This window comes from Tenrec ecaudatus, chromosome 3 (genome assembly GCF_050624435.1).
Source record: "Tenrec ecaudatus isolate mTenEca1 chromosome 3, mTenEca1.hap1, whole genome shotgun sequence".
Lineage (NCBI taxonomy): Eukaryota > Metazoa > Chordata > Mammalia > Afrosoricida > Tenrecidae > Tenrec > Tenrec ecaudatus.
Genome location: NC_134532.1, coordinates 6,223,052 through 6,248,135, shown reverse-complemented (window position 1 = coordinate 6,248,135; position 25,084 = coordinate 6,223,052). Strand labels below are relative to the sequence as shown.

Here is a 25,084-nt window from a genome sequence, read left to right as displayed (position 1 = left end):
ATGAACAAAGCGTTCCGAGGCTTAAGGAAAAATGTTACATCGTGGTCACAAATACACCACATCATTTCTGTTACGGAATTTAATGTCTAAGAATGATTTGCATTTGGGTTCCTCAGAGTTCTGGACTATAAACTCCAAGACATCTGTATTCTTTATTTTCAGATAGAACAAAGTAAGTATTCTAGATAAGGGAATGCAGTCGTATGGGCTAGGAAGAACCTCAACAATTATGTAAGGCCAAAAGAAATGTCAAGTGCACACACCACTTGTACTAAAGCATAAAGTTACATATTTTAGAATTTAAAACTGTGATAACATATTATAAAATTATATCCCATGTTTAAGTTTATGTGTGGATATATCAATTATAGTATATACATTTATGGGTATTTAAGTTATATAAGATACCAACAGTTATGGAAATAAGGGATATTTTTAAAAGTAGAGGGTAACTTTTGTTCTGTTTCTCCCAAATTCTAAACTGTAAGAAAATTACTTGACTTTTATAATTAAGAACTCATAGTAGGGGACTAAGTTTTTCAGATAATCTTTACTGTCCAATCAATTGAGACTTAATTACAAAGGCTATTACCAACAGTTATGATAAATCAGTAAAGTCAACAAGATTTCCGAACTGATAAAAGTATTAAAGGCACGTAAACTTGATTTTTGAAAATATCACAAATATAGATGTTGGATTTTCTATGATTAACTGTAATTCTGTACTTTATACACCTGTGGCTATAGCCCCATTTTGCAAGAGAGCCTTGGTGGTGTCATGGTTACCTGTTGGGATGCAATCCCCATGGCCAGCAGTTTGAAATCACCAGCAGGTCCTCAGGAGAAAGACTGGGCTTTCTACTCCTGTCAACAGTGACAGTTTTGGAAACAGACCAGTCAGTCAGCACTGACTGGATGGCAGAGTTTGTTTGTTTGCTTGTTTGTTTTACTCAATAGGTTCGGATCAAGACTTGACCTTCCTGAAAAGTATAAACCAAGCCATACTCTTTGTTTCCTGGAGAGTATCTCTAAGACCTGGCCTTGGTACAAAGTGTAACTTAAGATGCCATCATCAGTTGTTTCCCTGGGATATATAATAGTAGGGAAGGATTTATTAAAGCAAAGAACCACAGTGAGAACTACCATAAAAACTCTAAGCTTAAGCAAAAGCGCCAAATGAATGTATAAAACACCCAAAGGCAAGATGTGGGTTAACAGTGAAAACTGAAGTGCTTGGACCAATACTTATTATATAATAATAAAATGGAATACTATAAATAACTCAAAACAAACGCACTCTCACTACCAGGAAGCAAGTCAATTCTTACGCATAGCAACCCTAGGTAGGGTTTCTGAGGCTGTTAACCTCTACAGGAGCAGACAGACTAATTCCCCCCCCCCGAAACTCCCCCCCCCAGATTGCCTGACCTTACAGTGAAATCCAGTGCATCACCCACTATGCCACCAGAGCACCTTCAAAGTGAGCTAGCCCTACAGGAAATCAGTACATCATGAAAACAATGGTCTTAAAGTTGGGTACAAATAGAATTACAGAAATGCAAAAAGCAATACTTAACATTCTCTATGAAAACACATCTGTATAATGCAAATGTAAAAGCATAACCCAAGAGTGTACTTCTAATAATAGCTGCATCTTATGGGTGAGAAGGAAAATGAGATTTGACACAGCTTGTTTACACACACATATTTTTAAAGATCCAAAACACAAAAGCCACCTAGGTCAGCCAGTCAGTCTACTGGTGAAAATCAACTGTCACGATTTTAAAAATAAGACGGTAATATCAGGAAGAAAGTAAACTGTACAATAATTAGATAAAGATTTTCAAAAGTCAAAGGAGGTATTGCTTAAAGGTGAAAGAGACTGTGCGATACTTGGAATCCATAGGAGAGGGGGCAGGGATATGGGTTGGGAATAGAGGTGAGAGCAAGAATACCTAGAATGCTGGATGGAGTTATGTTCACAAAAGATAAGACAATTTATGTTTTACAGAAAGAGGGGGAGTTGCCATCCCTTACTCATGGAGGCATGACTGAAATAAGGGACTCATGCAACTACTGATAAAGTGGGTATGAGAGAACAGAACAGCAAAGCTGGAGATAATTCCAACTGGAGGTGTGGGCAGGGGTGGAAGGGACAACCTTGGGTGAAGTGCCTTGGGGAAAGAGGAGACACTTTACCCTAAGTGCTGTGAGGAAAAGAAAGCCATCAACAGCGAAACGACTAGGAAAAAAGCAAAGAGGGCTCAGCTGAGGCATGACATTCTACACTGCACCTTTACAGATTTAAGTGAAAGTGCTTTCAGGAGGTCTCAGAGCAGTTCTTTAATTGCAGGAGCAACTTTCTCTCCTGGGATGAGAAATAGTAAACGCCTTAACCAAGTGCCATGAAAACTCTTAGAATCCAAAGTATTCAGTAGAAAAATGGGGCTGAGATTCAGAGTAATGGATACTGAGAAAGTGGTACACTTGTGCACACTTAACAAAAAGAACTCAACAGTTTTTAGTACTTTCATTGTTCCACTCCAACAACTGAAAGAATGAAGATGGAAGATGGCTGGTCATTAAAAATAACTAAGCTGAGCTGACAGCTTTTAAAATCCATCCATGTTGTAACTAGGCAGTGGCTCTAGGGACTAAGAATTTTCTCAAGAACCAATTTCAATTAAAGATCCTTGAACTTATTGATGATTTTTTCAAAGCTATCGTTTACCTAGTTGTTTTACATACAAGTGTATGTCTTTCTGATTAAATTCCTAAATAAAGATCTCTCTAAATTACAATCTGTCTGGTTAATTTGTCTTATCCTTCTTAGGATTCCTGAGCTGAAAAAGTAAGTGGCATATGGGAAATAATAAACAAAAGGAAAAGAGAAGTTACCTGATGTACTGGTCCAATGTGTTAAACCCAACTCTATCCTACTGCAAACGAATGCAATTAGATTTGATGTGGGCAATTCTAAATTTGTCTTCATTAAATTTCATCAGAACCACAACTCTCTTCCAAGCCTGAACACAATTTTAAAACAGCATATATATATATATATATATATATATATATATATATATATATATACACACATCATCTTGTTGGGTTTTGTTAAAATTACATTGTGAGAGTTAAAGCACCACTCTCATAATTTCTTGCTAACAAAAAAACCAAATATTCCCAAAAGGAAAATTAGCAAAATAATAATGGTGACAATGACATTAACAGTTGACGTGTTTGTATGTTATAAATGAACTTCCCTTTTGTACATATTTTGTACATCTTACTGCTCTTATCTCCATTTTGTACATATTACTGCATCTTATCTTCATTCCAACCCTGTAGAGTAGGTACTACTATCATGTCCATATTTACATATGAGAAAAATGAGGTTCAGAAGTAGATCAAAAGATGATTATATTTATCTGGTGAAAGTATTACAATCGTAGACTTAGAAGCAGCCAGCATACAAACATAGTAAGGAAAATGACTATTCATCTTACTCATAAAGTGAACACTTGAAAGTCTTTGATATTCTGACTCCATCATGTGCTTTCAACTAGGTTCAAGAGTGAACAAGAATGAGCAAGTCAGTTCCCCATCAGGCAAGGACAACAGGCCCCAAAAATAAGGGTCATCATAGATTTATATACAGCACAATGAGACTATTCTTTTTCAAAACTGCACTTAACAAACTGGTAAGTGCAGAGATCACTGAATCAATTATCCTTCGCCATAAAAATAGTAGAATGCTAAGATTCTAATAATAAAGTTCATCGACAGTTGGTCTCTGTGAATTTTTCATGGTACATAAAGATGATCTATTAAAAACCTCTAGACTTTTTGTTGCTTATGAGACCTTCACCTAACGCCAACAAGTTAAAAGTGAGCAACAGGTCCAGTAGATCCAAACAACATTACATGCATAAACATCATCATCCCCCTAGGAAGAAACCTGAAAAGCGCTGATGTCTCAGCCGGCGAATCCCAGGCCTCTAACGCTGGCAGTGGGAGGAGCGCTCGCATCCTCTTACAGGTTCAGTACTTTTGTGTGTGAAACTGAGATGATGCTAGTAACTACCTGGAAAGAGAGCTACAAGGGCTACATCTACCACTTTACATAAAACAAGGAACTAGCCTATGAAGGACACAGGAAACACTCATGAAATGTTTCCTTCATCACCTCATCATCTGTCAATACTATGAACACCACATTTCACACGAGAAGACAAAACAATAGAACAGTGTGGCGTACTGCCACTAGACTGTTTCAATAAATGTCAATAACATTCAGAGATTTTCACCTTTATCATTTGTCAGGAGCCTTGTTGATGTAATGATTACTTACACCTTAGTAATCACAAAGTCCACAGTTTGAAACCACCAGCTGCTCTGCAGGAGAAAGACGAGGAGTTCTATTCCCATAAATAGTTACCGTCCCAGAAAGTCACGGGGCAATTCTACCTCGTCTTACAGGGTCACTATGAGTCAGTTTTGTGTTTTTATATCATTTTAAATTGAACCCTGGCTTCTCATCACTAAACTTAAGTACTTTAACACCTTTGACTATCTAAAATATCTCCTAATTCGACTCCCAGTCCTTCCTTCATCCAATCCACCTGCCAACTTCATTAATATTTTATTGAGTAGGTGTGGGGATGAAGGTGTCATTTCTATGCTTGGGGATAAAAAAATAAACATAACCACAAAAGTATCAACACGGCTGATGCTACTATTGTGGCTATGTTGTTTTTAAAGACTTTGTTCTAAAAGCATATACCAAATCACTATAAACAAATTGATATAATGGTTGAAATTCATTTCAAAGTTATCCATTTGAAATTGGGAGGAAATGAGAGACAAAACAATACTGGCCATGACTTGCCAATTTTGGATGAAGAGTAAGAGGATCCATTATAATACTCTCTTATTTTGCATATGTTTACAATTTTCTACCATAAAATATTATGTACTTGAAGGGGGAAATACCCTTTACAGTTGTCTAAAGGAGCAGGGCACTTTTTTAGCATCATACCCCAATGCAGTTATCACTGTAGCCTGCCTCTTCTCTTGATTTATCATCATGATCCACACAAATGCCGTGGAACTAGCGTTGTCCCGGTATTAAACATATCAGGCCAGACTTGTTCACCTCTGAGTCTCTGTACATCCTATTCATTTGCTAAGAAAATCTTCTTAGCAGAACTTCAAACTGGCTCAGTCATAGCCAAGAAAGTGAAACAAGAAAGGATGCAAATTTTGTAAATGTGGGTGGTTTACTGAAACCACAGCAGGAATAGGAAATATTATGAGCTGACTCTACTTGAAACCAATCTCCCTGGAAAACATGGGCAGAATCTGTACTGCACAGCAACCAATTCTCTTTACTAAGAAGACTTAGAAACATGTCTGGCTCAAAGATGGTGGCCACCTGTGGGGCCTGCATGCATGTGACTCTCCGCAGTTCTCTCTCACTCAGACTCCTGAGTTGAGTCCCTACATCTTTTCCAACTCCCTCATCTCAGGCCTTCAACCCCCAAGTTTTTGTCATTCTAGTTATTATTCCATTACACCCACATTTACAAAGTCAGGTCTGTTGCCAATTTTATACATTAGCCATGACTCAACCAGTTCAAACCGGTTCTAAGCCTACTTCTTAGACTACTGGAAATAACTTTTGAGACCTAATTAAAGGGTCATTTCCTTACATTTCTTTAATCCTTCATTCATATCTTTATTTCCAGGTAAAGTATTCTTTTTTAGGATTTGGGGATATTGTTTGCCTTATATATCTACCTCCCCCTAAAAATCACACACCCTCTAGAGGCAGAATCTGTGATTTATTGTTTTATTAAGTTATTCCCTAGGATATGAAAAGTAGTACTTAGAAAGTAAACAGAATAATAATAGTCACTCATGTCGAATATTAATAAAATATCTAATGAACTATAAATTATATATCCCTAATATACCCAACTTTATTTGCTAGGTAATTGTCATACTACTTAGAAGTCAAGTCATTTTTTTAAAGAAATACATTGTTCATCCTAAGTGAACACCAATATTATTTTTAAAAGAAATTATGAACAGAGATATGAGTAGTTAATAGTCCAAACAAACAAAATTGTCAAGCTATAAGTGAAAGCTTAGATGTGGATCCAGATGTGAACTTATCAGTGAAGGATGGCAAACTTTTACTTTATTACAGAAAACAGTTGAAATGTTTAACATTTCTAATGCAAAATTAAGTTCAGCAAACTATTACTACTACTGTGATCCCTTAGGAAAATATTTCACTTTATATATTGTACAAAGAGAAAGGAAACACTCACTAGTATAAAACTTCATTTGCTTCGTGTCGTTCATATCTCACAGTTTCACACATTAATCTGTAAAGAAATAAAGACATAAGTTCAACAGCTAGAATTAAAAATATATTCTTATTAGTTAAAATGTCAAATAAGATAAGCAACCTAGAAAGTTAAAATTAAGTTTATTTGCCTTGTCATATCATTTATTGATTATTATTTTTGGAGCCTGCATTAACTACATCAAGTTGAAACTGTTAGTAAAGAAAATACTTAGAAGTCACCTTTACCATATTTATTTTATGGGAAGTAAAAATTATATGTATTGTTCACATGGCAAACAATAGTTGGATAAAATAAGTTGAACAGAATCAAAAGAAACTTGAAAGTTAGAAAAGAAAGCCTATTGATTTTAAAATAACATCTTTCTCCATCTTCCATTAATGTAACTGACCAGTATGGAATTTCAGACAAAAGTAGGCTTTTAATAACTCAGTCTTTTTTATGACTTGTGACTAAATGGAGAATTTATAAGCTTCAGGATTTGTTATTTCAGCTCCCTGAAGAAAATTTTATGAAATTAGGAAAAGCACGTATAAATGTTTAAACACAAAAAACTAATCTCAAGAATAGCATGCTCAATAAGTGTCCTATTTAAACCCAAATAAAATTTCCCCAGAGAACGATGAGGGCAATGAATGTACAGATGTGCTTTACACAATTGATGTATGTAAGGATTGTGATAAGAGTTGTATGAGCCCCTAATAAAATGATTTTTTAAAATTTCCCAATAGAAGTGCAAAACAAAGAATATTAATTTCTTGCGAAGGAACTCATAATAACACAAAACTGGGAATAATTCCAACTGAATGGTAACTCCACAAGGGACCATTAGATCAAACATACTCAACATTACACATGCAGTGTTTCTTTTTAAGAGACTGGATGAAACCAGTCCTTCATAGGCAGAGACTACAGCCACAGTGATGGGTCGAAAAATAAACCACAACCAGCTGTCATACAGATGGTTCTGACTCATGGTGACCCCACAAGGGTTAGAGGAGAACTGGGGCTGAGTTTTCAGAGGCAGACCAGGAGACCTGTCTTTCTTTTGGGGGGCTGCGACAACAGGTAGTATTCACAGAAAGCTCTTTATTGTCTTTTTGTTAAGATAGTGTGAACACTTTAAAATAGCTAGCAGGGATCTTCTGTGTAATTTAACACTATAGGTTTTTTTTCTTTATATATATATATATAATTTTATTGGGAGCTCTTACAGATATAACTATCCATAATTCAATTAGATCAAGCATAATTGTACAATTGAAGTCACCATCAGTTTCAAAACATTTTCTTTCTTCTTGACCTCTTTACTATCTCCTTTATACCTCCTTCCCCAGCCCTACCCCCCAAGGATTATATTATATATTTATGTTTTATTTTTGCCGTATCTTACACCATCCAATATATTCATTCACTTACAATTCTGTTATTGTTCCCCTCTAGTGTGGTTATGCTGTCATCATTGCTTCTGGTTCCCCCTTCTCCGCCTTCCCACACCCTCAGGGAACCATTACTCCCATTACTATTTCTGAAGGGTTGATCTATCTTGGATTTCGTGCATCGAAAGATCTTAATTATGCAAATGAACATACTCAGGTCCAACATGATCAGTGAGGTAAAACTAAGACCACACTAGTAAGGGTAGGAAATACTAAAAGAATTAGAGCATAGTTAATTGTTTTATCCGTGACCAAACCCAATGATGTATATGTCATCTCAAAAAAATTAAAGAAAAAAGATGCAGATAGTACCTGTGCTGAAATACTCCCCCCCACCCCCAACACCACTGTGCCTTTATGGCCCCCATAGGGGTGGGGGAAGAAAAAAGGCTGCAATGGGGGAGCAGGGCACTAATCTACCCAAGGGGAGGGCATTGCTTGTCTGCAAAGGAAAGGGAGAAAGAGAGTCGACCTCATTCCAGTGCACCAAGGCAACATTCCTGTTCTGAGAAGCTCCTTCACACAGCAAGGCTGGCCTCAGCTAGAGACATTATATCCCCTGCTAGAGGACAGCACTGAAGTTACAGTTCGGGGAGGGGGAGGGGGTCTGTTCTGACCCACCCACCTGGGAGCAAAACAAGAGGGGCATGCAACAGACCAGCAATGGCAATGGGAGCAAAGTCTTAAGGACTCCTGTTTGTAAACTTCTGACTCCAAGGCAGCTTTGGGTACCTCATCTGAATTGGTTGGGGGATATTCACAGGGAGCCACACTGAAAGTCAAAAGAGGCCTTTCTTTCAAGATACCTTTGAACTAACTCAAAAGGCCAGCCTTTAGGTAAGGAGCCAAACATGTTAGCCCTTTGTACCACATGGTAAATTAAGTATCTGTTTGCTATTTCCTTTACTTCTCACCTGGCCCTGGTGCTCTCTTTGACATTAGTCCTCCATTCCTTTGAACTCAAACCCTTCACCTGAATCATCACCTATTTCTCTTTCTCTTTGGGAACTAATATATGAACACATTTAGTATTCCTAACCTATGGGAAGGGATATCTCTCTCTTACTCTGACATCATCCTCCAGTTATTATCCACATTACGCTTTTCCACAACTGAAAAGCTCCTGTAAATTTCCATTCTCACATCCCCTTGAGCCTCCCTCTTCTCTGGAGTTCTGAATCTCTCAGCTCTAGCTCAACACCTATCTAGCCTATCTGTTCTAATCTTAATACCAGATCTCAGCATTGATTATTCCCTTTTCTTTATAGCAATATCATCTTTAGTCCCTTTAGTCTCCTGGTTTTCCTTTTAACTGTTTTTTTGTTTTGTTTCATTTTTCTGTCTCATTTTATATCTCCCCACCCCATCCCTCTGCCTGACTTTTAAACAGATTCTAGCGGTCCCTCCTTTGTCCTTCTCTTCTCTGGGTTCGCACAGTATCAAGTCGGTGAATTTTCAGCTCATCTACAAATGAATGACTTCAAAACTGAACCAGTTTGGATCTCTCATGATATCCATTCGCCCAACACCTGCTCAACATAGCCACATATGTCTAATAGCCATCTCATATTTAAATGCCAAAATGAGAACTCAAGAGATTTCTCACCAAAATCTGTTCTCAAATTAGTAACCAATTGTTTAAACAAAATTCCCTGATGGCATCCTTGACTTCTCTTTTCTTCACAGTCTAACTCTCTGCAGGTACCTGTTCACAAAAATCTATACTCCAAAACTAGCTAAGCTTACCATCTCCACTGTTAAAATCTACTCTGAGCCCCTCATTATCCCACCATCAACTCTCACAATGACCACAGTGGATTACTGGGCTTTCCACCCCTATCATCCATTTTCATAAAACTACCAGTTATAGCCTTAAAAAGTATATCAAATCACCTCATATCTCTGTTATTTTCTATCAGCTTTATTTTTGAAATCCTTATCTTTCTTTCAAGGTCATGTATAATATAGCCCCTATTTTCCTGGGTGCCAATGATACTACCCCACAGGCTGCTGGAACAATGCAGGGGGGCTGCAAAAACAGATACCTACGCTTTATCCTGGATTGTGGTTTACAGTTACTGCCAGGAAGAGGGCCAAATAATTTTCCCCCTCTCAAAAGAACGTGGGTCTAAATCTGGGTACATGCAGAGTCTATGCTCTGCAACAAGCCTGCCTCTTCCCATAAGAGAACCTCTGCTACATCTGATAGTGCCAACATCTTTGCCTACCTGTTTCAAAGGCTACTTCCTCTTTAATTCCCAAGCCCATTCCTACCCATCTTCAACACAAAAACATTTGCATAAAGCAGCATTAACCCATTTATCTAAGCCTGGTCTTCTTCACTAGGGTCATAATAAACTCCATGGTGGCAGGGGGTGGTCGACCTTACTGCTGTAACTCCACAGCTTACATTAACGTATAGCACAAAGAAGGTTTAGCCAATACATGTTGGCTGAATAAATACATTTAACCAGTGCTACCCGTAATGGCATCGTGGGTTACGAATTGGTCTGCAAACCACAAAGTCAGAAGTTCAAAACCACCAGTCTCAGGAGAATGATGGAGCTTTCTACTCCAGTAAAGAGCTACAGTCTCAGAAACCCACAGGAGCAGTTCTACTCTGTCGGTACAGTTGTTATGCATCAGAAATCCACTCAGCACTAATGAGCTTCAGATAATCAGGTTGTAGCATATACCCAAATTACTGTCTTCTTTAAACATTGTTAGGGAAGGCAAATAGTTCTTCCCTAAGATCCTTATATAAAGCATACTAACAATAATATAGTTATTTCTTAATGTTCTAAAAGCACCTATATCATACTAAATTGTGTGTACTATAGACTAACATACAAGGGGATACCCCACTAAAAAAAAACAAAAACAGAAAAGGCTTCGCTGGGCAGAGCTTTTGTAGTAGTATGCATTTTTCTGACTGGGTGAGCACGATAGTTTATTGTGCCAACCTGGCCGATAAACACAAGTGGGATTAATTGAAGGGCGGAGAAATAAATGGCTCAGTGAGCCTCGCCTTGCTTGTCTCTCGCTCTTTAATCACTGGACGGTGTGTGCTGCCTTGCTTGTTCTGTGACTCAATTTAAAGGGTATACTACCTGTGGGATGCCTAGCCTGCAGACTGTGTCACTGTGAGTTGAGGTCCCTTTAAGCCCACACAATTGGAATGTACATCTCTGGAGCTGGGGACTGACAATTGGTGACCTGCCTTGCTGTTTGCTGCCTGGGTATATATAGCCCAGCTCTCTCTACAGAGGAGGAACTGGAGACCCTCAAGGCTTAAAGGACTGCTAGTGTCTCACTCCTTTATAATTTATAATTTAACTATTCATTTCTTGTATTTTATATATATATAAAATTTATATATATATAAAATTACCAGCAATCTGGTTTTGTATCCCTAGAGAACCCCCTAACACAGTGAGCATTGAGCAACTTGTTCTGAGTTAGTGTACCCAGTGGCATTGCCTGGGAAGCTTCTCTCTGATCACAGTGAAATTTTTCATAAAAGCCGTATTGCTCAAACCTTGTACTTTGTGATGGCAGGTGTAAGAAAGCAGTGTGCAGTTATGAAATTTTGTTTCCTGGTTGGGAAAAATGGCACACAAACTGTTGTGATGTTGAGCACAGTTTACAAGGATGGTGTTATGGTAAAGACTCAAATGCATGAGTGGTTTTCCCATTTCAAAAAAGGTGAAATGTCGATTGATGCCAAACCTCGTTCTGGACATCGTCAAATTCTCGAATGGATGAAAATGTTAACAAAATTCATGCACTAGTGCTCGAAGACTGATGATGGACCATTGCAGAGATGGGGAAGTTATCTGGACTATCTTGGAGCTCAATTCAGTGAATTTTAACAGAAGATTTTAGAATAAAAAGGGTCCCTATGAAATTTGTGCCTCAGGTTCTGACTGACCCAGAAAAACAGTCAAATAGAAACATGCCATGCTTTGAAAGAACAGCGCCAAAGTGACCCAGACTTGTTTTTCCAAGGTCATTACTAGTAATGAGACATGGTGCTATTCTATGACCCCAAAAATAAACCTGAATCAAGCCAGTGGAAGACGCCATCGTCACCTTGCCCAAAAAGAGCTTAGCAAGTGGAACCAACGATCAAGATGATGCTCATTTGGTTTTCTGATATGAGGAGGATAGTGCATTTGGAGTTTGTTCTACCAGGTCAGGCTGTTAATCAAACTTTCTAATCAGGCGTTCTGAAAAGATTGTGCCAGTGTGACAAAAAGGCCTGATTTGTGGCAGACAGGACTGGTTTTGCCACCATGACAATACACCTGCTCACGCAGCCGTCTCAGTGCACCAGTTTGGGGCACAAAACAGCATGCCTCTCTTGCCCCACATGCCTGACTCACCTCACTCTGTGTGACCTCTTTTTGTTTCTGAGAATGAAGAGGAACATGAAAAGACAGCGATTTGACGATGTAGAAGACGGGAAGAGAAAAACAAGGGAGGTAAACAGTCATCCAAAAAGATGAGTTTTAAAAAATGTTTCCAAGAATAGAATCACAATTTGACAAATTTATTAGGTGTAATGGAGAGTACTTTGAAGGTAATAAGGTTGTTTTGTAAAGAAAAAAAAATTTAAACACATAGCTTTGAAAACAAATTCCAGGGTTTGTTGGACATCACATAATAAACATATTTCAGCAGGCAGTTGACTGAAATATCAAATGGCCTCCGCTCCTAATCTTGTGATTAACAAGCATGTTACTTCTAGTTTATATAGATTAAAAGAGGACAAAAATAATTTAAGATGTGTTGCCTCTTTCCCTCCAGAAGATGAGAACTTTGCTCTACTGTCCACTATGAAAATCTTAATTATGTACAATTTGCCCAAATGGTGAAAAACTATATTATGTGGATGTTTGAACTAAATATTATTCTTTACAGGGATAAGCATTTTAATTTTAAAATTCATGGAAAATAATTTATAAACTGCGATATATTTCTCTCAGAAATACTGAAATTATAAAACAGTTTTTCTGCATCATTAGATTTCTTTGTATCTCCTTTTTGTTGTTCATTCAGACATACCTGACCTTGCTCTAAAAGAAAAGTATGCTGGTTTAAGCTTGTTTTTTTCCAAAAATGTGAGAAACAAATGGCTTTCAACACAAGTAGAATATAAGCATAGTGACATCTCTTCTTGCAAATTCATACCAATAAACAAAACTGTATAAGGTTTAAATATAGCCTTACATAGACAGACTCAGTAACAATGTATTTGAATTATTTTTAAGCAAAAATTTCCTTTGGTATGTAGAAAGTTTATAGTTATAAAGCTGGCTCATGGATTTAAGGTAGGTCATGATATACGTATTGCTACTTTTGCAGCATAGGAAAAATTAAAAATTTATTTTATTGCTCTGAATTCCTATTATCTAAATAATTTTATAACCACATACAACATAGACATGCATGCATGCTTTATATGTACCATAGGAACAAAACATTTGCATTAAGGATTTATTGCATTTGGATTTAAAGATTAGCTACAGTCCATTAAAGTAGATCATTGGCAATGGTTTCCTTTTCAGAAAAAAAATGTTTTACAAAAAGTGGTTGCTTCTAATACACAAAATAAAAGTTACACATTTTTAAAAAGTTAATCTTGCTTTAATATGAGCTATCTTCAAAAATGCCAATGGTTTTGCCCTCGCTAATGATACTTTACTCAATATTTAAAAACTTAACGTGCAATCTACTTTAATTTAAATTTTTCATTAAAATTTTAATTTTAGAAGTACTCAATCCTCTTGATACTCTTTTCAATTAACAACTAAGTATAAAATTGACATGCTCACAAACTAATTAGTATTTAAGAGTAGAGGGGAAATGCATAAGAAACTAGTGACATCGCCCCTTTCTAGATTTGTTGGAAATGAAACTTCGTAAATAAAACCTTTCCATTACATTCTAGCTTTTTGTATAGGCAGATCATCATCTCAAAGTCTTTTATTTTTGTTTCAGTTAAGGTGAAATTCACTGGATTATGTATTTTGTTTGTAATATTAAGCACAAATAGACAAAAATAAAGCATAGATTCAATGGTTCTAAGTTTGATTTTTTTGAGCTGTCATGCTAGAGTAAAATCGGTGAGTCCTTTATATATTACAGTCTACATTAAAATTTTTAAAAATTTTAGAAACAATACAAGGTTTCCCAGAAAATAGCAATCTACATATTATAATAAATGTTCTCTACAAATACCTAGAGCATACTAAAACAACCTAATCATTCTTTGAATACTGCAAACATTTTCAATTCTAATGTACATGAGAGCATTAGAGTTGAGTTCCATCAACTGTCACTGAGTCAATTCCGACTCACAGTGACACTATGCAAGGTTTCCAAGAGTGTAAATCTTGATGGAAACAGACAGCCTCATTTTCTCACTGGGAGCTGCTGGTGGTTTTGAGTGGCTTTGCAGTTAACTGAACAAAGTCTAGCTCACATGCCTGCAGTCCTCCTTCAGAATGCAGCAACAGAGTTTTACTGTCCAGAACAGTACATCACGATGTGTCCCTGAGAGTACTTCCATAATGTTGCACCAGCTCTACCCTACGAACATGTGGAATTGCCATGAGTTGGAAACACAAAGGAAATGGAGTTAGCTGCTTTTAGTTTTGTTGATTACTGTGTACGTGGGTGTGTGTGAGAAAGAGGATATTAATCACTATAACAGAAATGTTGAATGAAAATCTATTGTATGACAAAATGGAATTAAACAAAAAAATTATCAAAAGCTGAATACAGGTGCTATAAAAAATCATTCATAAATAAGCTGTATCTTTAAGTCTACACCTTAACTGATATTTAAGTGATCAGACAAAGTTTTAATACCGTAATAATGAACTGTTAAAAGCAATCTCGCAGTGACATACCTAAGTTGATGCTCCCTCAAGTTTGATAAAGCTTCCATGCCATGTAAGTAGGAGTATACTATTTCCAGGTCCTGTTTGAAAGAAAAAGAAACGATTAGACTTGTTAAATCCTAAAATAAATCACTTACATTTATAGAGCAAATGAAACTATGGCTACTTGCTTTGTTTAAAACACATATTTGCTTACACATTAAAAATAAATATGAACAGAAAAGCTGAACTACATACCTACTACCTACTAAAATTTCCTTTGACATATATGCACATAAGACAAATTGGCTCATGTACAAAAATCAATTCCTCTATTTGCAATACCAGGAATACAAACGGACATTTAATCCTCCCCTAAATCTTAAAGGAAAAGCTTTGAGTTCTTTTTTTTGTTTGAATTTGTTAAGTAATCTATTCTTAATAACAGATTTATTGAGATATAATTCACATACTATAAAATCTAGCCTCTTAAGGTAAAAATCAGAAAACAGTGGCTTGTGTTATACAATCACTCGTATTCTTTAATTTCAGAACATTTTCAGCACTCCATAAATCACCCTCATACTCATTAGCATTGAGTTATTGCTCATTCTTCCTTCTCTCCAGCTACTGGTAACAACTAATCTATTTTCTAGTTTAACAGGCTGGCCTACACTAAACATTTCTTGTTAACTGAAGGTAAGGTCTTTGTTGACCGGCTTCTTTCACTTAGGTTGTCTTTTCGAGATACACCCATGTCCACTTTGATCCATCTAAAACAAAGTGAAGAACACCGAGGACACAAGGAAACCATCAGTCCAACGAACCACACTGTCCCTACGACCCTGAGACCAGAAGAATTCAATGGTGCCAACCCCCATTACCAAATGCCCTGAAAGGGGTCACATTAGAAGGTCCTGAAAAGAATAAGGAGATAGATAGGGGTAGAATGTGGAACAAAATTCAATAAAGAAGGCCAGGTTTCCTGGTCATAGGGAGACCAGTGGAAACCCTAAGACAATGGCCCTTTGTCGTGCTTTGAGCATGAACTGAATCCAGCCCTGTGTTAGTCTGCGGTGGAACTAGAGAAATAATTCCAGGGAGACTGATATATGTACAAGAAAGAGCTTTATATACAAGAGCAACTGAATATTGAGAAAACATCCCAGGCTAGCCCAGATCACGTTCCTATGTCTGATATTAGCCCTTCTGTCTGATACCTATCTATAAAGTCCTCTTGCGACTCACGAAATATGTGCAATGACGCCAAATGCAGGAAGATCACAGGCCAGTGGGTGGGAACTCTTGTGAATCCAGTGAAATTGTAAGCCTCTCGGTGTTGGCAGGGGTCTCCACGTGACTCCTCCAGCTCAGGAACTAGCATAGTTCCATGTGTCTTGTCAGCTGTAATATCTCCCAGGAAGTGAGCCCCTGTCCTGTCCTCCTGCCAGCTATTTATCTCCTTAGCACCTCCAAATGAGGTCACTAAGCTGCAACCAGATTGACAGGTTAAACTCCACCCCTTCATTCTGAATCCTCAAACTAACACCAGATTATGTAACTCCGACAATCCCCTGGCTCTATTTTTAACCAAACAATACACAGGTCCATTAGGTAAACAATAACATTAATGAGAGCCACACTCCTTAGAAAAATCCATTTATGATAAAGAGGGCAGCCAAGACAGAGTTCAGAAAGGTAAGGAAAGGAGAAGAAGGAAATGGGGAACGTGCTGTTACGCTGAACAGATGGCAAAAATGAGATGAAACAGTGTGTACAAAGTACTGTATACAAAGCTGATAGATATATGCTGTAGAATCTTTCACCCAATTCATAATTTTAAAAATCCATATTCTGTTTATTATAACTATGTATTACTAGTAACTGTCATACTGTATGAAAGAACACGTTCCTATTTCTGAAAAGGTTGTATTGGTTCTAATAGTAAAATCTTACTTTTTCACTGAATTACCTGACTATCCATCTGTTACAACTTACCCAAGGCCCACACTACTATCACCTAAATAAAACAGAATGACTAGCTTTCATGTAACATTATTAAACAAATATACCTACTTGAACCAAATAAAATTATTTTTTAATATTAGAAATGAGATTTAAAGAAACTGGACAAAGAAAGAAACTGGAGAGGAGAAAATCTAAAAGAAATATATGACAAACAAGAATTTTAAAGTTTTGAGAAAAAATGAGAAAAGAACTGCCTGAAAACCTTATAATAATTGCAAGACCTTGAAATAGTTTCTTCTCCTTCAATCAAACCAAGCAAACGTATAGTTTTAAAAAAAAAGCATGCACCATAATCAATTGGCACTTTTTAATTCTGCTACTTTTAAATTTCATAGAATTCCATAATTATATAGGGTCGCATTCCTGAAATAAGCTATGTTATATATGAGGGGGTATAAAAAACCCCCACTGGAATTGCTCTGGGCAGAGTGTAGCTTTTGTAGCATGCATTTTTCCCGCTACGCAAGCATGAAACAAGTAAGTCTGAGTTAGTGCACCCAGTGGCGTCACCTGGGAAGGTTCTCTCTTGTCACAGGGAATATTTTTGTAAAACTAGTTTCACTCAAACCAAGTTTTTGTGATGGCCAATTTAAAAGAACAGCGTGGAGCTGTGAAATTTTGTTTCCTGCTTGGGAATAATACCTCAGAAACGTGTGTTGAACACAGCTCATTAGGGTGGTGCTAGGGGAAAAACTCAAGTGCAGGAGTTGTTTTTTCATTTTAAAAAGGTGAAATGTCAATTGATGCCAAACCTTGTTCTGGACATCCATCAACTTCCTGAATGGATGAAAATGTCAACTCATAGTGCATTTGGTGTGTTCCACCAGGTCAGACTGTTAATCAAGCTTTCTATTCAGAGGTCCTGAAAAGATTGCTTAACAGTGAGGGGGGGGGGGGGAGGCCTGATCTGTGGCAGACAAGGGACTGGTTTTGCCACCAGGGCAAAAGAACCTACTCATGCAGCTGTCTCAGTGTGCCAGTTTTTGGCAAAAAAAAAAAAAAACAACAGCATGCCTCTCTTACCCCACACACCTTACTCACCTGATCTCACTCTGTGTGACTTCTTTTTGTTTGCATCAAATGAAGAAGGGTATGAAAGGGCAGTGATTTGACAAGTAGAAGAGGTGAAGAAAAAAAAAACAAGGAAGGTGTTGTCAGCCATCCAAACAAATGAGTTTGAAAAATGTTTCCGAGAATGGAATCCCAGGTTTGACAAATGTATTAAGTGTAATGGAAGAATACGTTGAAGGTGATAAGGTTGTTTTGTAAAAAAAAAATAATAAAGTCGATATACACTTATGAAACTGATGTGTCCGTCTCCCTCAGCCTAATAACCCTTGAAAGAACCAAGAACTGTCAAAAGAACCAAGAGCGGTGTCGAGGAAGAAGTGTGGCCATAATGCTCCTTAGAGGTGAGGATGATGAGACTTTGTCTTATGTACTTTAGATGTGTTATCATAAAAGACTAGTCCCAGGAAACTTATACTTATCAAAGTAGCAGGGCAGCAAAAAGATCACCACCCCGGATGAGATGGATGGACACAGTGACGATAACAAGAGGCTCAAACTTAAGAACACTGTCAGGATGGTGCAGGGCCAGGTAGCTAGAACCAACTCACCACCACCACCACCACCACCTTTCTAGGAAGTATTCTGGACTCTTCAACTAACACCTCAAAACAGTAATTTTGGAAATTTTTGGCAATCATGAAACCCATATGTAATTATATATTGTGAAATATTTATTTCTAATTACAAATAAATGAAACTTTGTCTTAAAGCATGGTGTAGCATGGGTAACAGTCTTAATATAACAACAAACCACATTGCTACATTTTGCCACAGTATGTGTAAAAAGCCAACCAGTGCGAAGGTTAAGATAGCTTCTTTCTCACCAGATCAGAAATGCTCAGGGCAGTCTTTGCAAGAGTACAACGAAGATCATCTTCCACAACAAATCTACTTCTGTATTTAGACTTGATAACCAACATGCTGGAAAACTCGGTTTCACAAAGATATGCTGTTGGAAATGGAAGAAGAAGGTCCAATATAGTCTCAGACAGATCAGGGTATGACTGCAAACAATTGATGCAGAAATTTTGTAACTGGTATTGTAGAGAAATCCATTCTTGCTGTATCGCTGATGTTTAAAAGTTCAATGAACTCCTCTTGTGCTATCTCAGAAACATCTTCAACTTTGTGAATGGGCTTCTGTGAATGGGCAGTAGTCACTTTTAAAAGAGTAGCTGCTTTCAACACAGCAGCTGTTTTCTACATAGTAGCTGCTCTCTACACAGTAGCTGGTCTCTACATGTGCGACTGATCCACATAAGAACATTATGGAACCAAGCCTGTTACAAACATACACCTGCATTTGTACAGAGTGTATGTGATGGGGTTGGCGCAATAATGTCGTCACGCTGGTACTGCATGTGGGTGGACCCACCTGGAGATGGATAGAGGATCGGTGTGTCGGTTCCTAAGACCACAGAAATATATGTTTTCTGATGGTCCTAGGCGAACCCTGTTGCAACGCACGGGTTGAGAACCAATGCTATGGAAGATAGTGCATGTCCAAAATCCATGTGTAGAGTCTGCCATTGGGAATAAGCTTCCATTTAATACCCTCAAACCATTAACCAGAGCTGTGAAACACCCTGCCTGCACACAGACACATTAGAAAGTGATTTAATACAGATGAATAAGATTAAAAGTTAACATCTTATTTTTCTCCCTTTTAACCCATTTTTAATGGGATCTACTTTTTTTCTGCTATCTTTTGGATTGAAGCTTTTCTATGTTGACTTTTTGTTGTGAGGTTATCATGTATGGCTTTCTTTATATGAATCCAGCATAGTGGGAGCCCAAAACCTATCTACAGAGTATCTAGTCAAACTGAGCCACTGGCAGATCCTCTAGCCAAAGGCAAGAGTCTCAATCAGCCTTACCACCAGGCAGAGGCCATGATAATCTTGATTATGCTGGAGTGAACTGGATACTTTGCTGGTTGACCTCTCTTTAGATAACCTTAATTTGAACTGGGTGAAAGTATCTCTTAGTTCTTTCATGACAGAAATTTACTCCCTGAACTTTTTGCATGTCCATGGAGCTCTTCTTACACGTTACCTGTATTTTAGTTTTTATACTAGTATGATCTTATCTTTCTCAAATCATATTGCTATGATTTGCTCTTTATTGCTTTCTGTTGGGTGTCCCAGATGTGAAGCACAGGAAGAGTGGATGCATAAGGATGGTAACTGATGCAAGAGATGTAGGCAATGGAGGAGGGAGGAATGGCTGATAGGGAGGGAAGGGGAGCATGGGAGTCAATGGTGAAGATGGGAGGGAAGGGATTGCTCCAACTGAGTGTGATTGCATAGCTCATTTTATAGGCGATTTAGATGGGGGCCCCGGGGGCGGATTCTCTGAGATTGCTGTGGTGGTGACTGTATAACTTCCCTTGTTATGGTATAATAGATAAACTATGTGCCAATAAAACTGTTGGTGGGGAAAAATGAAGGCAGAGGAGGGGAGGGGGCACTAGAACTGTGTTTCCACAATTCATTTTAGGGGCATTTTAACCATGGAGAGAGGGGGGGGGGCACATTCTAAAACTGAATGTGACGATTGTACAATTCTCCTTTATAGGACTGAACTGTTGAATGATATGCAAATTATGTGCCAATAAAACTGCTAAAAAAGAAAAAGAAATCCAGCATAGATGAATCTATGTAGATGGTAACAAGATTCATAGTGTTCTTAGCATCATGACAGAGGAAGTGAGAGAAAGGGGAAGCTACTGACAATGAGTACAAAAATGAAAACATTCCACAAAGGATTGCAGTGATGGCTGCACAACTCTTTTAATGGGTTCAAAGACTGAATTGTATGGAGCGTAAATTACGTCAGTCAGCGAGTAGAACTCACCAGCCCTACCAAGGAGAAAAGATACAGCAGTCTGCTTCAGGAAGGATACGGTCTTGGACACCCTAGTTCTGCTCTGTCCTATGCAGTCAACTATGAGTGGAAAGGAACTGGATGGCAATATATCTAATTTCTGGTTTGGGTTAGCTATATGGCTGTGTAAGTAGTTCAGTAACGTGTGCCTAATTATGGGGCTTTAGGGAGTTTACATTAAAACACATGTCTCTCAGACACTACACAGCCAGGGACTCTTCTCTTTTTTAAGGGAAACTTTTGCAATCAATAACTTTCCAGAGTATTTTTAAAATCCAACCAAAAGTACAAGCAAATCTGTGTTGGAAGAGGCACAGGCAGAAGGCTCCTTAAATCAAGGGTGGCAGACTCTATCACCCATACCTGGCCCTGTTATGAGGAAGACCTGTGATGCTTGGTAGAGGGACAGCAAAATAGAGGACAAAGAACCCCTCCCCCCCAAAAAAAGAGAACTGGCACAGTGGCTGCAACAATGGGCTCAACACAACAAACAGGACAGACCTTTGTTCTGATGCACCACAACCAGACTCTTAAGTGAATTCAATAATCACGTCTCATGTCTAGAGCTTCTTCCAGGACTTCTAAAGTAAGTCATCTCAAAAAGTACATTAGTTTAAATATACCACCAGGAACTGAGAACATAGGGGACCAACAACATTACTATAAATAAAGCCACTAAAAATGAAAGGCTTGAACTAAAGAACTTTACAGAGATCCGATCATTCCAAATGAAACTTCAGCTTTGGCCCCTCAAAAAATCAGATAAGATCAAATGTGCATGTTGTCTACCTTATCTGCTTTCTTTGAGGAACACGACATTGAAACAGACAAAATGATTATAATTTCTGTGAAAGAACACTTGCACATGCTTGCAGACGAAATTTCATTGTACTTTCCAAATCTACCAGAACCAGAAGTAGACTTGCTGTGGAGGATGATCTTCGTTGTGCTCTTACAAAGACTGCCCGGAGAATTTCTGATCTGGTAAGAAAGAAGCTCTCAACCTTCACACTGACTTTGGCTTTTTACAATTACTGTCCCAAAATGTAGCAATGTGGTTTACTGCTGTTATATTAAGACTGTTACCCATGCTACACCATGCTTCAAGACAAAGTTTCATTTATTTGTAATTAGAAATAAACATTTCACAAAATATAATTACCGTATATACTTATTTATAAGCCGACTTTTTCAGCACAAAAAAATGTGCTGAAAAACTGGGGTTCGGCTTATACACGGGTCAGTGGTACCCCAGCAAGGATAGTGTTTATAGTGACCTCACACCAGTTGAAACTCTGCATTGGGATATGGATGAGGAGGAGGAATCCAGTTTTGAAGGATTTTAACTCTTTACATTTTAACTTGGTTGCTGACTGAGCTCAGGGAATAGTACTCTTAAGGTATCGTTGTTGAAACCTTACTGTTTTCGTTGAACCTATTTCCACTTATTGTGCTGGTTTACTAATGTTAAATGACTTGTCCTTTTATTTTTATTTTTATTTAAAATAAATACTTAAATACATTACCCTACTGATGTCTCAATTTTTAGTAATTTTATTTTCATTTGTTTTGATTATTGAAACTCACCACTAGCTTCTGCATTTTCCACCCTAGGCTTATACTCGAGTCAATCAATTTTTCTGGTTTCCCAGGTCATAATTAGGTACCTCGGCTTATACTCGGGTCGGCTTATATTCAGTTACATAAGGTACATATTGTTTTCGTGATCCATCACTATGCCTTCATTCTGTTCAATTTGTAACAATAAAAATACGTCCTGCTTATCAGATGTTTACATTATAATTCAGTAGCAAAATTACAGTTATGAAACAATAACGCAAATGTTATGGTTGGGGGTAACCACCACTTGAGGGACTGTATTAAAGGGCGGCGGCATAAGGAAGGTTGAGAACCACTGCTCTACAGGGAGAAGCATTGCTGTCAATGGCCACAAGATGGCAGGCAGAGCCAACAATCCTGGTCAGGAGCTAGCAAGTGGATTTCAACTCAAGGCACATGTGATGTGTAAAGCTGTCCCACAGGGCTTCCCAAGACTAGTATTTGGGGAGCAAATCACAGCCAGGCCTGTGTTACTGGGCACTTCTCAGTGGTTCACACATTCAGATACTCATTTCACAAACACATTCCCATTACCCATAAGCAGAGATTAGCCTTGAAAGCATTCCTTAACATCCTATCTTAAGGATTGCCTATGGCAATTCCTTTCTCCTCAGGAAAAGGAAAATGCAACCTATAGATTGTCTGTTAAAACTGCTAGACGGAAACAAAAGACTGGCGGTTCCCAGCCCTGCTCTGAGGTCCTTGAGGACAAAGGGCCTGGTGATCTGCTTCCAGGAACAAGGCCAGTGTAACCCTGTTCTGCACAGGAGAGCTAGCTACCAGGGCTTGCTCAACTTGAAGGCAATGGAGGCTTTCCATAGACCGAGATCTGATTTTATGTTAATACCCCACCTCTTTCAGCCCGCAAGAGTAAATGTAAACTAACTCTGAGTCACTAGACTGTGGGGTGTGTGGGTACCGCTGCAGTCACCTCATAACCTAGAGTTACATCATAACATGCTTCTTAAAAATGTGAGAAAACAAAAACATGGTAAAACATACGGTCTTCTGTGAAGTCCTCAAGTTTGTTCTTAAATGGTTATTTCAACCCTAACTTATATAAAGGCAAATACTGTTTGTGACTACTCATCATTCATACACAAATAAAAAACAATCCCTCGGGGCTGTGATTTAATTCAAACGCACATTCCATAACCCAGGGAGACCTGGGTCAACTATAATGTGGAGTGGATGTGTGTCTTAGCCTCAGGTAATTAATGATTACATCTTTATGAGACACATGTAACAAAGAACTCCAGAAGTAAACTGCACATTCCTGCTATTGCATACGTGTCTAAAATTTCCTTGGGCTATTCCTATTATCCACTGACAAAATGAAATTTCTTTACATCTTTTTTTTAAAGAGTTTGTTTAATACTTCCTAAACTTCAGAGAAAAGTAATTTTAAAGTCATTACCTCTTTAATTAGTCTTGAGAAAGGACAAAACAGAGATCTGTGTTACAAACCCAACACCCACTGCCTCTCCCCTTCCTCAACCCTCTGCCACAAATCAGGAAGGGCAAGCTAGAGTCCGACAGCAGCCCTGCTGGGGGAATATGTGCTGCAGAATGTAGGAGAGTGCTTTCAGACATTCCAAGTGATGTGTGAAATGTCGCACAACACCCTCCTTTTCAAAGAGTTTATCTTTTATCGGGGAAAAATGCAATAATGAAATGATAGCAAAACAAGAGTCACCATAGAGTTTTAACATGACCAGCTGAGCTGTTAAGTGTGATCTGTCTAGCAATCTGGAGTACGGGTTATGCTCTCGGACCACTGACGTGCTCTGCTGAAAAGTTAACACCTGAGAAATCTGCATCATTTATGAAAACTATTTTCTCATTAGAAACGCCAGCAATTGAGTTGTAAGCAAAAATTCATCCTGTACACAAATAGAAACATTATGTCTAAATCAGTCTACAATTCCTGTTTTTAAGTATCAGTATAAGTATTTCCCCTTCATGACAATATATTATCTGCCAAGCCTAAATATTTCCCAGAACACAAATCTCTTAGGCAGCAAGAATAGTAAACACGACAAAATACATGTTCATTTGAAAGCTGCCTTGAGGTAGGGGAGACCTTCCAGGAACAAAGAGGGGCAATTTATTTTTCACTGTTCAGACTACAAAATTTAATGTCACATATGTACATTAACAGTCTAGAAAATTATTTGCCAAACCTTTAATCCTAGACTGGTTTTTACTCTCCATCATTAATTTAACAGGCAGTGACAAAATGAAATTTCAAGATAACATTTAGTTGAATATTTGATAAGTACAAACACCAAAAAAGTAAAGCAGTATGTGTGTACGTAAGCACATACATGCACAAACACACTCCCAGTGAATATTCTAATGAAATGGTTCCTGAATTTTTTTTTTAGTTTTATTGACATAATTCACCAATTGAACAATTCAACAAACCATACAACACACTGCTATGGAGTCGATGCTGATGCATAGCAGCTCTGTAAAGCAGGGTAGGACAGCCCCTGTGGATTTACAAGACGGTAACTCTTTATAGGAAAAGAAAGACCTGTCTTTCTCCCTCATCACAACATATGGTTTCAAACTCCAGCCAATGCTGACCGCAAGAGGTAGTAACCACTATGCCACCAAAATTCTGTACAATTCAAAAGTTTTAACATTAAAAAGACTTGTGTAATTATCACCACAAAGGATGAAGTATTTTTTTAAATCATTTTATTGGGACTTGTACAGCTCTTAACACAATTCATACATCCATCATGTCAAGTACATCTACACGTATGCT

At 37.9% G+C, this 25,084-nt stretch overlaps 1 protein-coding gene across 5 annotated transcripts in view; it reads right to left on the bottom strand.

Annotated features, from left to right (window-relative positions):
* RAPGEF2 (Rap guanine nucleotide exchange factor 2) overlaps positions 1 to 25,084 on the bottom strand; it is a 277,405-nt gene that overhangs the window by 177,742 nt on the left and 74,579 nt on the right. For all 5 annotated transcript variants that reach the window (XM_075543647.1, XM_075543643.1, XM_075543645.1 and 2 more), the window contains exons 2-3: positions 14,734 to 14,804; positions 6,339 to 6,395 (exon numbers count right to left, since the gene is read on the bottom strand). In XM_075543647.1, the coding sequence (XP_075399762.1) occupies positions 6,339 to 6,395; positions 14,734 to 14,804 (128 nt within the window). The remainder of the gene's footprint in view (positions 1 to 6,338; positions 6,396 to 14,733; positions 14,805 to 25,084) is intronic.